Consider the following 14,809-nt stretch of genomic DNA (forward strand, 5'->3'; position numbering starts at 1 on the left):
CTTTACACTTCTGAACAGTCCCGTATGGAGTGTCATTCCAACACCTTTTCCTTCAAGCATGGAAAGTGGGTGATTTTTCATTTGTTTGTTTTGTTTTTAATCCAGACTGCAAGTTCTCATACCAACAGAGCAGCAGCAACCCAAGCAACACATCTGCACACCCTCAAGCATCCCTCGGTTTAACACTGTTTTTTCCACCCCTTAGCCAAGGCAGCAGGGGAGGAGAGATGTTGCTGCTTTGAACAACTTGTGACAGTAACATGATTCATCGTGGGCTAGGATGAACTTGGTGGGATGCTTGCTGCACACAAGCAGCAACAGGCAATTAAAATAGAGAGATGCTGATACAAGTGGGAACTATTATCAGACAGCCCATGCACAGTGAGAGTGCAGGCAACTTCATATGGACCTAAGGAGTAGCTTGGGGGGGGTTGACACTGCCTTGAGGAAAAGGCTGATTGTGTTGTTTGGAACATGCTCTCTACCATCCCTTTACCCTCAAATCTGTGCTGGACTTCAAGATAAAATATCTTGAAATGAAATTGGTGCCTACAGACTTCAAGGACTCCCAACAGCCACAGCCTTTCCACACACAAGTTCAGAGGTGATGTCTAATTGACAAAATATGCCCTGCAAAGAATCAGTGACCTGGAAACCTTGCAATTTACAGTCTTGCATGTCACAGATGTTTCTGGCAGGATTTTATTAAATTGCTCCCCTGAACAGTTCTTAGTGCAGAGGTTTAAGTGCAGTTTCTCCTTTTATTACCTTTATGACATACTCTGCTGAAGCCTCAATGAGCCAGTGGCACTTCGTGTTCCTGGGATACAAACCAGGGTAATTAGTAGTATCAGTCTTCCCCTCTTCCACTAACATTGCGGCACTCCCACAGCCCAAACCTGCGATTTGCATATGAGAAAGGAGACAATTTAACAGATGGGATTATATGGTACTTTCACTAAAGCCAAATCAACAACTTGATTTTTAAGGAACACTGGCACACTAAGCATACTTATCATTTCAAGGGGGTCGGAAAGGAGAGGAAAGGTGTTTCTTCAGCATCAGCAAGGTCACTTGGTTCAGAGTCCTTACGGACAGCCATGAAGGCGAGCTCAAAGCCATGGCCAGCGTTGCTCCCATCAGAAACAAATGTAACAGTGACCTGGTCCAACTCTGTCAGCAGAGGGGCTAGGAAGATGTCTCCAGAGGATTTACCTGAGGGAGACAAGGAGCTGGTGGTAAGGGTGGGCCGAACATACATTTATTCAGGCAAATCTCGCAGTGGTTCATTAGGCTAGATCCCATCAGGAAGGTCTCATCTCACAATGAGTGGAGAGACTACTTGGCTTTCATTACCTGTAAAATACTTAGAGGAAGTACAGAGAAATTGAGGAGATGGGACTTCATCCAAAGCAGCCACATGAACAACCAAATATTCCTAGAGGATGAATTGCATGACTAAGAATTAACATTGTTACCAAGGCAGCACTGTTAGTGCTAAATTAGAGTGGCAGAGGCAGCCAGCATTTACAGGAAATATTTATTCTCTGTTGGTTCAGTATTAAGCACACCTTACAGAGGGACAACAGGCCACTTTTCTTTGTTTCATCTGTACAGTTACCCAGTAATCTGTGTGCTTGTTACACCGTATAACTATTTTGAACAAAGGAAGAAACAGCCTTTGAGCTGTGTCTCCAATGCATGTGACACTTGCTGGCTATGCTAACAGATTGGAAACTCGTCTGGACATGCATCAGCTAAACAAGGCTAAGCACGCTGTTTATTCTGCTACCCAGGGTCCATAGGAGTAAAACAGGCATGTTTGGGACAAGGTAGAGGGGCCATAGAATTATGTACAGTTGAAAGACTTTTTTGAGGCACCCATCACACTGCACTAGATGCCAGCACAAATGTGAACATGTCCCTCAGTCCCACCTGCCCTGCTTCATTGGAGTGTTATCTCTAGGTCTTCAGCTTCATAGTGCAAGACACAAAAGGCTTCTCAAAAGCCAGCTAGATTTGCTGTTCTTCGTGACAATGAATGACAAGAAATTATACCCAGTAACATTCACTCCTCCAAGGCACCCAGACTTCTGTTCTGCTCTCTTCTGTTCAAATAGAGGGACACACAGTCATGGTCACATCCAACTCGGTACTCTACATCTAATTTGAAGTGTCTTAAGGTGATTTTGTCCTCTGGCACCGTTATATTCCAGGTGCACAGGCTAGAAGCAAGCAATAGTAAAGGCATGTATCTATATGGCTGAGCTGACCCCTTGTCAGTCCCACCGTGGGCTGGGAGTCTCCAGCGACTGCTTTCCTGCAAGCATGCACCAGGAGCTGACAACTGATGTTACCAGCACCACGTGGTGAATTTTATCATCTTGTCCCTCGGCATAAGGCATATCTGGGGAGAGAGTTACCAATAGCAGAGGACTGCTGTGAATTTGCTCAGCACTACGTGGGGACTGACACTTCCTTATAGCAGTGATAGCCGTGTGCTGACACACCGCTGGCCCAGTCCATCTCATTCCCCTGCCTCCTGCAGGAGCCAAAATCTTCTTTGCGTGAGCTGACATTGATAAGGCCAGACTAAAGGATAAAGGGTATGACAGATCTCTAGCCAGCTGCAGCCATTTCATGAGCGTGGCTTGTACAGAATCTGTATTTCAAATAGACTTTCGGTCTTCCTGACTTCCCCCGCAGTGTTTTCCTATCCAGCAAGCGTAGCTGGGGATCTGCATCACAGGGAACACACAGCTGCTGTCATCTGGACACTGCTGAGGCTGGTGTCCAGGCCAGTGGTGGTCAGGACTTCTGAGCCCTGGGAAACATTTCAGTGGGTGCCCCGAGGAAAATTCAGTTTTTGGCTACTACAGCCAAACTAGTTACCTGCTGTCAGGGTAATTATCCTCCAAAGCCTGGGTGACCAAATGCAGCCACTTTCTCCAAAGAGTGGGATACCTTGGGAACTGCACTCCGCTGGTGCAGGGAGAGGGCTTGGCACAGCAGCTAGGGAGAGAAAGGGGTTGTATGGCATGTTGCAGTACAGGTGCTATTGGTCAAGGCACGGGCTATGGCACTGCAGCTGTTTCAAACACACAGTGCTTGACATGCAGCTGACAAATGCCTCAGATGAGAGCACACAATTTCTTTTCCAAAGTCCTACTTACAAATCCCCAAACTTTCAGGAGCTGTCCCACCAACACAGCAGGCTTGCATTCATTCAGCCTGCTAAGAGCTGACGTGGCTACTCCAAGCTTATTTTTAATGAAGCACTACTTTCATGTTGGCCTTCCTTTCATCTTCTATGGGCCTTTGGTCTGTGTGAATACCAATAGCTCTGCTTTGCAAAGGGTAATGCACCCACTTTGTAGCCACGAGGCTTCTGCTCCTTCCAGTTATTGCTCCCAATTAAGAGGCACCTTCTTAGCTGCAGATAGTCCTCCTTTGAAAGCGTAATCATTAAGGATCCCTAGCAAAGCCATAAGAGGTTGGGTATTAGTTAATACCAACACTTCAACTTTGATGGCTATGACAGAAGTAGCACCATCTCTTTAATAACTTGCATTAGCCCTGTAATCAACCGTACAGAAAAATACAAGTGGCCATCAGGGAGTCGCTAGACCTGTGCCCAGCTATAAAAGGCACTTCTGATAAGCCACTAAAACTTCGGCACTTGTAGTGCCCCTCTTCCCATCAAAGTTGTATTTGATGAGGAGATAACCCTGATCATATCTGCATGCCATTTCAGGAGCACAACAGCAGTTCAGGTCTTCAGCTGATGAGTGCTCAAAGCAGGCTTTTATTAGAGCAGGACTGGTATGCAGCACTCAAGGGACACCTTGCAGAGCTGGAAGGGCTGCATTCAGCCAGAAAGAGGGCAGCTTGAGTAGCCTTCTGATTTTCCTTCAGGGGATGAAGGGGTCAGACCTGCTATTGTAACAGCGTTTGTGAAAGGGGACTTACCTGTTCAAACCTTTGGTTTTGGCATCCCAAATTAAAAGATAATATACCTCGGCTGCTGATATAGTGGCTGGAAATTAAAGAGAACTGTGGCGGGTGGAGGGGAGGCAGGCAGCAATAGCAGGGAAATTTGGATCCCGATGTTGCTAAACAGACAGGAGACGAAAAAACCTCTCAGTACTCGTACCTACCTGATGTCATATGCTGGGCAATGAAGTCCACAAACACAGACACTCAAGAGAAGATGCTTGGTGAGCCCCAGGCCATGGTGCTTCTCTTGAAGGTATCCCATCCTCTGGCACAACCAACCCCCCAGGACACTGAACCTGCCAGAGTCCAGGTGCCACTGGTCCTCAGACACACAAAGGGGCCTCCAGAGTCACCCTGTCCAAACTCCACTGGGGAGGAAAAGTGCCATTTATTATTCCTGTGCCAGCAGCCCCAACCTTTGATGGCGTTGAATGACAGGCCAGCTTTACCGCAGAAGCCAAGACAACCTTGCTTGTATCTCCCCAGTCACAGGGGCCTGGCACCGTCCCTGCTCATTCAGCTGTTCTCATTTAATCTAAAATGCACCAGTCTAAGCTCTGTTGTTTCACTCCCCTGATCTGACTTGCAGTTTGGCAACCTGCCCTTGCCTGTACGCAAACCACTTTTTTACATGAAGAACATAAAATGAAAGCCATTTCACTAACATCAGCTGCAGCACTGCTTCAAAAATGTTCACACAAGGTATGACAGAGGGCAGGGAGCCTCCCAAGCTACTACTTGGTTAAAAAAAAAAGAATAAATTAATGCAAGTGCACCCCAAGGAGACTAGTGATAGCCTTGTCAGCAGCTTTCCCTAGGGCAGGGCAAGACTGGCCTCACTCACACTGTTAGGACCAGTAGAGAAGAGTTTGGCACTGAGCAGACTCCTCTGTCGCAGCCCATTGCCCAGTGGGACTGTCTGAGAGAAGGTATCAGAAGGCTTGAGCGTGAGGGGACTTCAAGGGAGAGGTGGGAACTGCCTTCTTTCCAGCCTCATGGTAGCATTGCCCATTTGCCCACGCCAAGCTCCCTTGCCCATTGCTGGACTCCTACCACTGAAAGTCCCCCCTGGTTTCAGCAGAGGTGGTGGCACTTGTGTGCAGAGATGGAGGACCTGCTGTTAGCAATGCCCAGGGCAGGTCTAGGCAAGAGGACAATCATGCTTCAGTCTCTGCCCACATCCATACTGCCACCCACACCTCCTGCCTCCCTTACCCTGAAGCTCCTTGTAAAGCCCTTGCTCAGCAAAGTGCCGACAGCACTCTCTGTGCTGTTGCTTCCCTTTCTCCCCACGTTTGCAGATGGACAAGGGCAAACCTGCTGCCCAGCAGGAGTCAGGGCAGATGAGCTATTACCTCGCACACATCCCGGTTCAAGCCTCTCAGCAGCACGCTGCAGGTCTGGCTGTCAATGAGGGGCAGCTCCACCTCCTGCAGGATGGGAGCCAGCACCCCAGCCACTGTGGGAGCAATTAGGCCACGTCCAGTATCTGCAAGACAGCTCACCCCTTCAGCTTAATAATAGCAAACATCGCGCGAGAGGCACATCCACCCCTTCCCCAACACCCTGGCAAGTGCAGCTGAGGGGTCCTGCACCAGTTGCCTGCCTGAGGCAGTGATGTTTTGAAGCAGTGTGGGATCACTAAGCAGAGGCTCCCAGTTAGGCAGGTAATGCATTGGTTTGCTCCCAGCCAGTGCCTCAAAACAGGGCTGGAGCAGGTCATTCCCCTGCACGTTGGACAACAGACATTGCTTTCTAATCCCAAGCATCCTGCTACAGGGCTGGAGACTTTCAGGGGCAGGACAAAGGCCCCAGTGAGCTATTAGTGTGAGACCCCAGCCCTGGCTGAGAGACAGCATGCTTTCTCCTGGGAGGGCTGCTGATGAGTGGGGGACAGGCAAACCACCTCTGTCTCCTCTACTGTGGATGAGCCCCAAACCACTGGAGATGTAGAAAGAAAAAGAAACATTCACAGACATTCCCATCTCCTTTAAAATCTACCAAAATTCAAGCAAGTGCAATTCCTTTGAGGGAACAGCTCTCTGATATCTAGAGGAGAGAGAGTATAAAAAGAGTATACATTTTTATGTACAAGGGAACTATTCCCACTTTCGTACCACCTTGTAAGGGCAGCTCTGCTTGCGAGAGGCTCTGATATGCATACATGAATATGCACAGCAGCACTGCAAAGCGCAGCCTTCCCTAATGTGCTCCAAGGTCCCATGCTGCAGGAAAATGTTGATCTGTACATCCCTACAGAGGTTGGTCCTCTGACAAGCAGAGGGGGCCTGATGAGCGAAGGGGCACTTGAATTTTCCAGCTGGCAGGAGTCACCTTCTCTTGCATTTCTGTCTCTGAAAGGAAGGGGCTCCTTTCCCTTATCCATTACCCTTTACTCCTGCAACTGTGACCAGAAGACCCTGACATTTGAATCATCCTCAGACACCTTTCCCCAGCCACTAGACACACACAGCGCTCCAGCCTGGAAGTCTTCATCACTGTGGGGAAGGCAGGTTGGCTAAACGTTGTCCCCTGCAGAGGAAAGGGTGCACAAACGAGTGCATGAACCCCATGCTTCCAGGATCGTGTCTGATTTACAGGTACAAACTGCATCCTTCAAGTCACACTGTTCCATTTCTCCCCTTCCCAAAACACCACAGTCATATGTGGGTATTTTTAAAATGCAAATACAAACTGAAGTTAGTCACATGTAACTGAATTTATACGTGGCAAATTCAGAGACAGAGATCAGGCAGATTGTTAGCTATGTTTGAATGTTAACTTACGCAGGAGGATACTTGGGAAGGGGACAAAAGCAGAAGGGCAATGGCATGGCAGAGACAAGGAGATCAGGTTGCCTCTCATATAGCATGGGAACAGGCTGGTGCTTGTGAGAAACTCTTTACATCATTCTTCCCAAAGACCAGTGCTGATCAGATCAGAGGAGTTATGCAGGACATGAAAAACTCAAAAGATTCAGCTCAGTTCAATCCAGACTCATACTGGTTAGTTTTTCTTTGATATTGGGAGAAAATTGTCCGCAGTTCTCCTAGCTCCCTTGACAGGACATTGGTGGTGCCCAGCCTTCAGAAGGGCTAAGCGGGGAGCCCTGTAGTTTCCTCAAGGTTGCCCATGTGGCTGAGATGCTGTCAAGCCCAGTTCATGCCTAGAGACACATACCTGTTTAGCCACAGAGTACAGGCACACAGGCAACCCTCAAGCAGCTTTCCTCACACTGCCTGCCAGGATGTCTGAGCCCTGAAATGAACATTTCTTGGGTCTTATTTCCCTTATTTCTGCCATTATGGGCGAATCATAAGGCTATCACTATCCGAGCCAGTGATTCGAGACACGACAGTGACAGAAGGTTATTTTACGTTGGCTGATCCGCCATCTGATGGTCACAGGCAGTCATGGCCAGTTGGCTGTAACCCATCGTAGCTCTATATAACTCAGGGAACTGCCTTTGAAAAGCCTATGAAGTTAGAGACTTGTGCCACTTCCCTCACACCGAGACCCTAAAATTACCTTTGGAGGCTTTGTCTTTGCCTGCAGAAGTACTTGGAGGGCGCAGGTTTTAATCCAGCCTGCTTCTCAGTGGGCAGGACCCTTGCAGCCCACTGCTAGCTAATAGCCCAGGGCTATGGCCAAAAGGAAGCTGATGGCTTTCCAGCAGCTACCTGAGAGCTAGCATCAGCACCATGGGGCTGAAGAAAACCACACTGGTACAGCTTGTGTGAGGGGAACACAAGGGCACACAGGAATCTGCTGCACGAAGAAAGCACAAGCATAGTCAGACTTTGACAGAGGTATACACTTCTGGGACAATTAATCAAAGCCTGGGACAAGAATTAACCCAACTGTGTTACTTTCATAAGAATTAAAGGCATAACCATGGGGACATTTCTCTAGCATAGAGAGCATGGGAAGGGAAGGAAAAGCAGTGGGTTTTTCTGGACCAGTGCATCAGATGAGGACTTTGATCACATAAAGCACCCTCTCACAGTGGCAGCTTATCCCCTCAGGATCCCACTCACCATACTGGGCATCCTGCAGGTGCAGCAGCGCCAAGTCGCAATCCACATAGCGCAGCTGGTTGAACATGAGGTGAATGATGACACAGGAGACAGGGATGCTCTGCTCCTGCCTGTTTGCCCACTGGAGCTGATGCTCTCCCGCTGTCACCACCAGGCTCTTCAGGAGTTTCTTAGTGGGAAAAAAAAACAGTGCCAAGGTGATGAAGGAAGGGGCTACCACCATAAGGCAAACTGACACTCAGTCTTCAACACTGCAATGTGCTCCTGCCCTGGGAACCAGGGCTGGCCTTTGGTAACACGACTTCTAGCCAGACTGATTTCACATAAGCAGCAATGCAGATTATTCCCTGACCTCCAGCTTTAAAAGCTGGACTTACTTTTAAATGGATAAATATGTTTCTTGTTTCACCTGCTATCCATCAAGCCACTGTTCGTACCTGGGCAGCACAGAGCTGCCAGGAGGGCAGGGAGGTGCCAGCAGATTTCATTGCTGCCAGTTCAGTACAGGGAAAAGGACAGTTTACCTTTCGCCTTGGAACCCCGGTGCCATTTTTGGCCTTGAAAGATCAAGCTCAGCCCTTGTTACCTGCAGTCTGGGATCCTAAAAGGCACATGAGAAGCCATAAAAGCAATGGGAACAGATTGCCAAGTCATTTTGGCCCCATAAATTCTCCTTTCTAATTTTTTTATCAGTGCTTTTAGGAGAGGAGCAGAGGCCTACATCTGAGAGCTTTATGGTGATTTTAGGCAGCTACATGTAGTTTAAATTAACACTAGGCAAGTGTATGCCCATTATGGGTTTTTTGCATGTTTTATAAGCCATATAATGTCACAGTTAAACTTAGAGCAATCCACTCCAGCAGAGTCAAAACACCATTCAGTATTTCTCTTAGCAACCAGGTAGATAGCTACACTATCAGAGCAGAATTACTCAATAAATAGATGGGCCGTAGATCCCATCTTTAGCAAAAGAGTTTACTCCTCTACGGACCCAGCAAGTGCTCTGGGATGCAGAGTGGGACAGTTTTGCACTCACTGAAGACATGAACTGGGTTCATTGATCCAGCTGGTATTGGACACTGCGAGAGATGCCCACAGGAGCTGCACAACTCGTCCGTGTTTCAACTGTCAGTGCTTCCCGTTACCAACTCTCACAGCACAAGGTGCAAAACAGCAGAGAGCTTATCTAGAGATCTTTGCAATTAGGGCTGATTAAAGGTCTGCCTGAACTATTACTGAAATGGGAAAAAACCTAGACCTGAAGCAACTGTCTTTTCTCTCCAGACTGTGTTCATTTCAGAGTCCAAGAAATCCCAGGGCTCAGAGAAGAGCTTTGAGACCTATTTATCACTGATTTTTAGCAGTTTTGTAGATTTTTTTTTTTTTTTTTTAAACCCTGCCCTCAATCTCTTCTCTAACCTACATGAAATTGCACCTACTCATGGAAGTCCATCTGTTGTGAATTACCACCACACTATTTTACCCATGCAGCCTTTGGAGGTGGCAAGTCTGGGCAGCCTGGCTTGGTAGTGGCCTGGCAGGCACACACTTTATTATGGCTGCCCGCCCTGAAGTGTGACCCCCAGCATTTTGAATCAAGGTATGGGAGGGGTTCAACCTGAGCCTTTGCTTCAATGCTTTCTAGTAAATTAAGATTTTGGGGTGGGTTTTTTTCTCCAGTCAGCGAAACCTTTCCTCTCAATTTCTGATCACTTTCAGCCATAAGTAACAGACCCACTAATGGTACAGCTCAGCTTTAATCCCAGGAGGCTGTTTACTGGAACTGGAAAGTTCCCACACTTCCCAGCAGTGTCTGACACAGGGATTGCCTGGCAATGCAAATGCTGCAGTAATAGGAAGAGCACTGTCAGCGTAACAGCGGAAGAGTAAAAGCACTGGCTAATTTTGCACAGAACAGAGAAACAAGGAGGTGCCTCATTATCAAGGTTAATCTTGCACATTGTAATTTTTATACCATAGCAACTTTCTCATTATTCAACATTAGTCCTCAAAAATGATGCTCAAGTTGAGCAAGAAACAGATGTGAAGTCGACTGGTCTGCAATTACATTATAATGGATTATAAAAGGGCTGGCAAAGGGGCCACTTATATCATTGTCCCTGCCCATTAAGAGGTCTTTAGCATGGCCTGCGAAGCTGGGCTTGCATTAAAAGTACAGAAGCCAACGTGACTGCTAAGAGTAATGGGACAGTTGCCAGGGCTGCTTTTACCAGGAAGTTGCAGCGCTTCTCCTTCCACCTCAGAAATGCTTCTCTGGCTGCTTGCTTAGGTGAGCAGGGTCTTTTAAAGAGAAAGCCCTTTAAAATTAGCGATTTAGACATTTAGAAGAACCGTGGTAGCACGAAGATTTCCACACCCGATCTCCACCCCAGGGCTACCCACATCTCACAGAGCTCCTGAGCACTGAACAGGACATACACACTTGATTTGCAAACTCCCTGAGCAGGGGAGCCCTCTCCCCAGCCTTTGGGGAGAAACACACAGGACACAACAGGAGCAAGTAGAGTGCTGGGGGTTGCACAAGCGTCTCAAGGATCCATGGCTCTGAAGCAACACATCCCACAGACCTGACTGTGGCAGAGCACTGGCCCCAGTCAGCCCCTGGGGGGCCATTTCCTTGCCTAACTGGGGACCACACACCTGGGCCTGGGAGCTCCCCATGTCCTAAAGGGAAGAGAGGTTCAAGAGCAAGTGAGGAGGTGAGGCTGACTTACTGCTCCAGGTTGACCACGCAGTGAGCAGCAGTAATAACCATGTCTTCTCGAACCAGACTGCCACTGCAGAAATGGAAATGTCGCAGTTTGAGGGACACCTTCAAAGAAAGGGTCAGGTACATTTTGAGATGAGGTAACTCCTGTTTCCTCCCAAAATGCAAAATAACAAAGATCAGCCCAGACCAGAAAACAACTTTCTCCTTCCAGTATTAGTGTGTGGGACACCCAGCTGCCTGGAGCCCAGGGGAGTAATTTCCAAGCCATGGCTGTCCCTTGGCAACCACATTCAGCCCCAATGGTGCGTGAGAGGATTGAGACCCTGGAGCATCCCAAAACAGAGGGGACCATACAGATATCTCACTCCTCTTTCTTACTGCTGCAAGAGCTTCCCCATAGGTTGATGCTAGCCAGGCCTCCAGAAGATCCATTCCCCTGATCCCAGCTCCCTAACCTTTCCCTACACCACCCCCTCCTGTGTCTTCCTGCACTTCGTGCTACTACCTCCATACACTTTCAAGCTGCTGCATGTGCAGGGATTGGGTTTTCAGGGGTGGGAGGTGGCTAATACAGTTTTGCCACAGGTGCCCGTGTTTGCTCTGGCAACATGCAAACAAGTAGTACTTCATATAAAGCCATGCCCTGCTCGGTTACTTGTAAGGCATTGTCCCACAATCATTGCTTGGTGCTTTTCCTTATTTGAATGCAAGCCGTTAGGCAAGGTAACTTTCCTCTGCAGTGGGAGACCAGGGAGGCATCCTCCCTTCTCACCTCTGCAACCTCTTTCTGTACCATAAACCCAAGGAAATCCTCAGCTGGTGCATGCCACACAAGCTCTGCAGCTGCATTAGCTCACACTAGCCAGAGATCTTAACTATTTGATCAACTCATTCCCTCCCACTTTGGCAGGAAGGGGTCAGCCTGGGAAGCTGGGCAAGAGGGACACTTAGACTGAGTGTATTCAATGACTTGAGGATGAAAGAGTGATTTTGCTGCTGCCTCTCCCTAGGAGGAAAGCAGTGCACTGCAACACAGACCTGCCAGGGCTGCCCTCCAGGCACCGACTGTCTCCCAACAGATTCAAGAGAAGAATCCCAGCTGTAGAGCATCCACTGGGCTTTTCAGGTCAATAGGACAAACTCCACATTTCAGGTCTACATAGAAGACAGAAACAACAGTGTTTTGCAGTGGGACATTCCCCCACATGCTCAAATGCATCAGCTCAGTCTCTTCTGGTAGGTAGGGAATTAATGGGACAAATCCCAGGTGTCCCAGCTTTCCTGACTCCAGCCTGAACTCCAAGCTGAAGGCAATTATACAGAGATAAATGAAAACACATGGAAATTGAATTTTGTGATAAGAAGCTGATGTATGCAAAGCTGAGGTCTCCTGTGAGAAATTTTCCTGATGTGTGTGCACAGACATAAAAAAAGCAAATTTAGATTTCATCCAGTAGCCTAATTATTCTCAATTAAACGCAACTGGGACTTAAAAAATTAAGTAACAAGTGCAACAGGTCATAATGATGCCACCTGACTTGATCCAAAATTTATTATTTCACAGCTTCCCTATCTAAGTGCCCTGTGGCACTTAACCTGAGCAAGCTAAGTCATCATGAAAGATCTTGTCTCTGAAATGAGCAGGCCCAGCATGCAGTCTTGGGTTTGGTCTGAAACACATCGCTTTTGGCACAGATTTTGCCTTAGAAATACGGACAATGAGCACGGAGAAAGTTTGACTTAGTGATGGTTGGGTCTGATTAAGTTTTAGATGATGCTTCATTGAACTGTGCAGTTTGAGATAAATTAATGGCAGCCTCATTTATGTTTTCTAGGGAAAACCCCACCAGTCCTCACCCAGCATGGAGTGACGCACACACTGACAGGCCTGCTGGACCCCATGCTGGGTGGAGGAGGAAGGTGTGTGCTGCTCCCTTGGGTCACCTCCAGAACATGATCATCACAGTAAAGATCACACAGGAGGAGTGATCTCAAATACTTGGGACACAAAGAAAAGGAACCGACTGCAACTTCTCATACCACAGGCCTGCTTCTACAGGCTGGGTAGTTGTGGGAGGGAGTAGCATCAGGCCTCTGGCTCCTTTGCCAAGAAGACGACAGCAGCTCTTCCTCCACTCCCTTCAGCTATCCACATGCCTGCACCAGCTAAAAATCACTCTGTTAATCACCTCTGTCCAACGCGCTTCTTATGCCAATAGGAGGGGCCCTCTGCCTCTCCCAAGCCAAGGCTGTGATAAGAGTCCAGTTCCCAGCCAAGCAACCATAAGCAATATAATGCTCATGATTTAGGAGGTACTTGCACCATGTTTTCCCTGGTGAGAGCCTGGAATAATTCACTAGGGTCACCAGAAGACTGAGTCTAGATCCAGAATCTTACCAACTATCACAACACCACCCCTCCAACCCTCTCTTTAACTTTGGGTCTTATGTCCTCTGTGTAGACTTGAAGGCAATGCTACTTGCTTCACCTTCCCATTGGGCTGACAGGCATTAGAAGGCCCACCAATCTCTCAGTATTAGCGAGCTGAGGACCCCACATCTTTCTCCTCTACCCAGGCAGACAGCCACTCCAAGACCTCAGCAGTAACAAGTGGGACTCACCCCACAAGGTTGTGGGGATCCTTGCACAACTCCTGCGCCACAGAGGAGCTGAGCTCATTGCTGCTCCATTCAGCCCAGCCTCTCTCTTTCTCTCTCTCTCCCCTTTTTAATAGCACTTTATCATATTCCCAGGGCACTCTCTGGCCTCAAAGCGTCTGCCTACTGCAGAATGCTCAGTCACAAAATCAGGCACAATTTTCTGAGCCATTGACCTGGACCAAGCTGTCCCTAGCCCTTGCTGCTGACTATCTTTTCCAACAGGAGACTGTGGTGATTATTGCTATAGCAGCAAGACTGCTAGTGAAGTAGAAAATAAATAGACTTTATCAAGGAGGTAAATGAGGGAGAAAACATCATTCCCTTAGGTGGGGAGAGAAATAACATTAGCAACAGCAGAAGGACCAGAATCATATTGGAGCAGTGTGGGAGGGATGGCAATTAGCTGGTTATCCCATCTCTTGGCCCAGCTGGGCAGATCTTTTCAGCACTAGCTTCATTACCAGGAGCAAGTCACTCTGAAGATCACCATTCTTCTGCCCAAGAAATTTTTACATGGATGTGGGAGCATGCAAGACAGCGAGTTGTAAATACATTAGCCACTGCAGGAAGATGTGCAAGAAGGATTTCAGAATGTGCTGCCAGTCGTTGCTTTCCTAGACACTTTTCTGACCCAAGTGCCCCAGGGTGAACAGTTAGCAAGCTCAGTGGGACCAAGATATTTCTCTTTCTTGCACAGCCAAGGGACCACACCACAGCTGAGCAGCCTGCATGGGGAACGGCTCACTTGCCACAGCAGCCAAGGAAAAGGCTGTGGTGAGCAGCACCTAGATTGCGAGGATAAGAAAGGCTTCTAGTCTCAGCAGAGCTGCAGCAAGGGCAGCCCAAAATCACTCACCAGGGGCAAGCACGCCAAGCCCTGGCATGATTTGTGAAAACTGACTGGTTACGTTCACTTGTTTGGTACCTTAAAAGAGCAGATAACACCAGTGCTTGCTGCTGTAGCCCCCATGCTGGCGGGCGTCTCACCACAGCCCACGCACAGGACTCACCATATGGAGCAAGAAGGGACACCAGCAGCAAGAGGAGCCCTGCTCCCGCCATGGCCTGGGGAGAGCACCCAGTGCTGGATCCCAGGCTACGCTCTGCTGCACACAGGAGGAACAACCCTCCTCCTCCTAGCAAATGAGCCCTTTAATAGATGAGGGGCCAATTAGTTTTGGCAGGTGAGGCTGCATGGCTGTAACTCAGGTGGGTTTGGAGGCCCCCCAGCCATGTCCCACTGGGGGTCACAAGCTCCCTGGGCTCTCCTGTTTGTAGTTTGCTGCCCGCTCCCCATGGGGAGTGGCAGGATCTAACATCCCCCCTCACCATTGGGACCAGCCCTGAGCTACCTCAGCCCTTGCAGTTTGAAACAAATCTCATT

General features: G+C 48.4%; 1 protein-coding gene across 1 annotated transcript in view; it reads right to left on the reverse strand.

Moving 5' to 3' along the window:
* The window catches only part of OVCH1 (ovochymase 1), a 39,175-nt gene extending 24,688 nt beyond the window's left edge, over positions 1-14,487 (reverse strand). The window contains 14 exon segments of the mRNA XM_086461534.1: positions 769-899; positions 1,075-1,215; positions 2,092-2,225; positions 2,290-2,407; positions 2,511-2,592; positions 2,965-3,012; positions 4,841-4,915; positions 5,352-5,434; positions 6,421-6,528; positions 8,034-8,202; positions 10,293-10,307; positions 10,783-10,915; positions 14,171-14,233; positions 14,456-14,487. Of these exon segments, the coding sequence (XP_086317660.1) occupies positions 769-899; positions 1,075-1,215; positions 2,092-2,225; positions 2,290-2,407; positions 2,511-2,592; positions 2,965-3,012; positions 4,841-4,915; positions 5,352-5,434; positions 6,421-6,528; positions 8,034-8,202; positions 10,293-10,307; positions 10,783-10,915; positions 14,171-14,233; positions 14,456-14,487 (1,332 nt within the window).
* Between the last annotated feature and the right edge of the window lie 322 nt (positions 14,488-14,809).

The sequence above is a fragment of the Leptosomus discolor genome, chromosome 1 (assembly GCF_034619465.1).
Source record: "Leptosomus discolor isolate bLepDis1 chromosome 1, bLepDis1.hap2, whole genome shotgun sequence".
Lineage (NCBI taxonomy): Eukaryota > Metazoa > Chordata > Aves > Leptosomiformes > Leptosomidae > Leptosomus > Leptosomus discolor.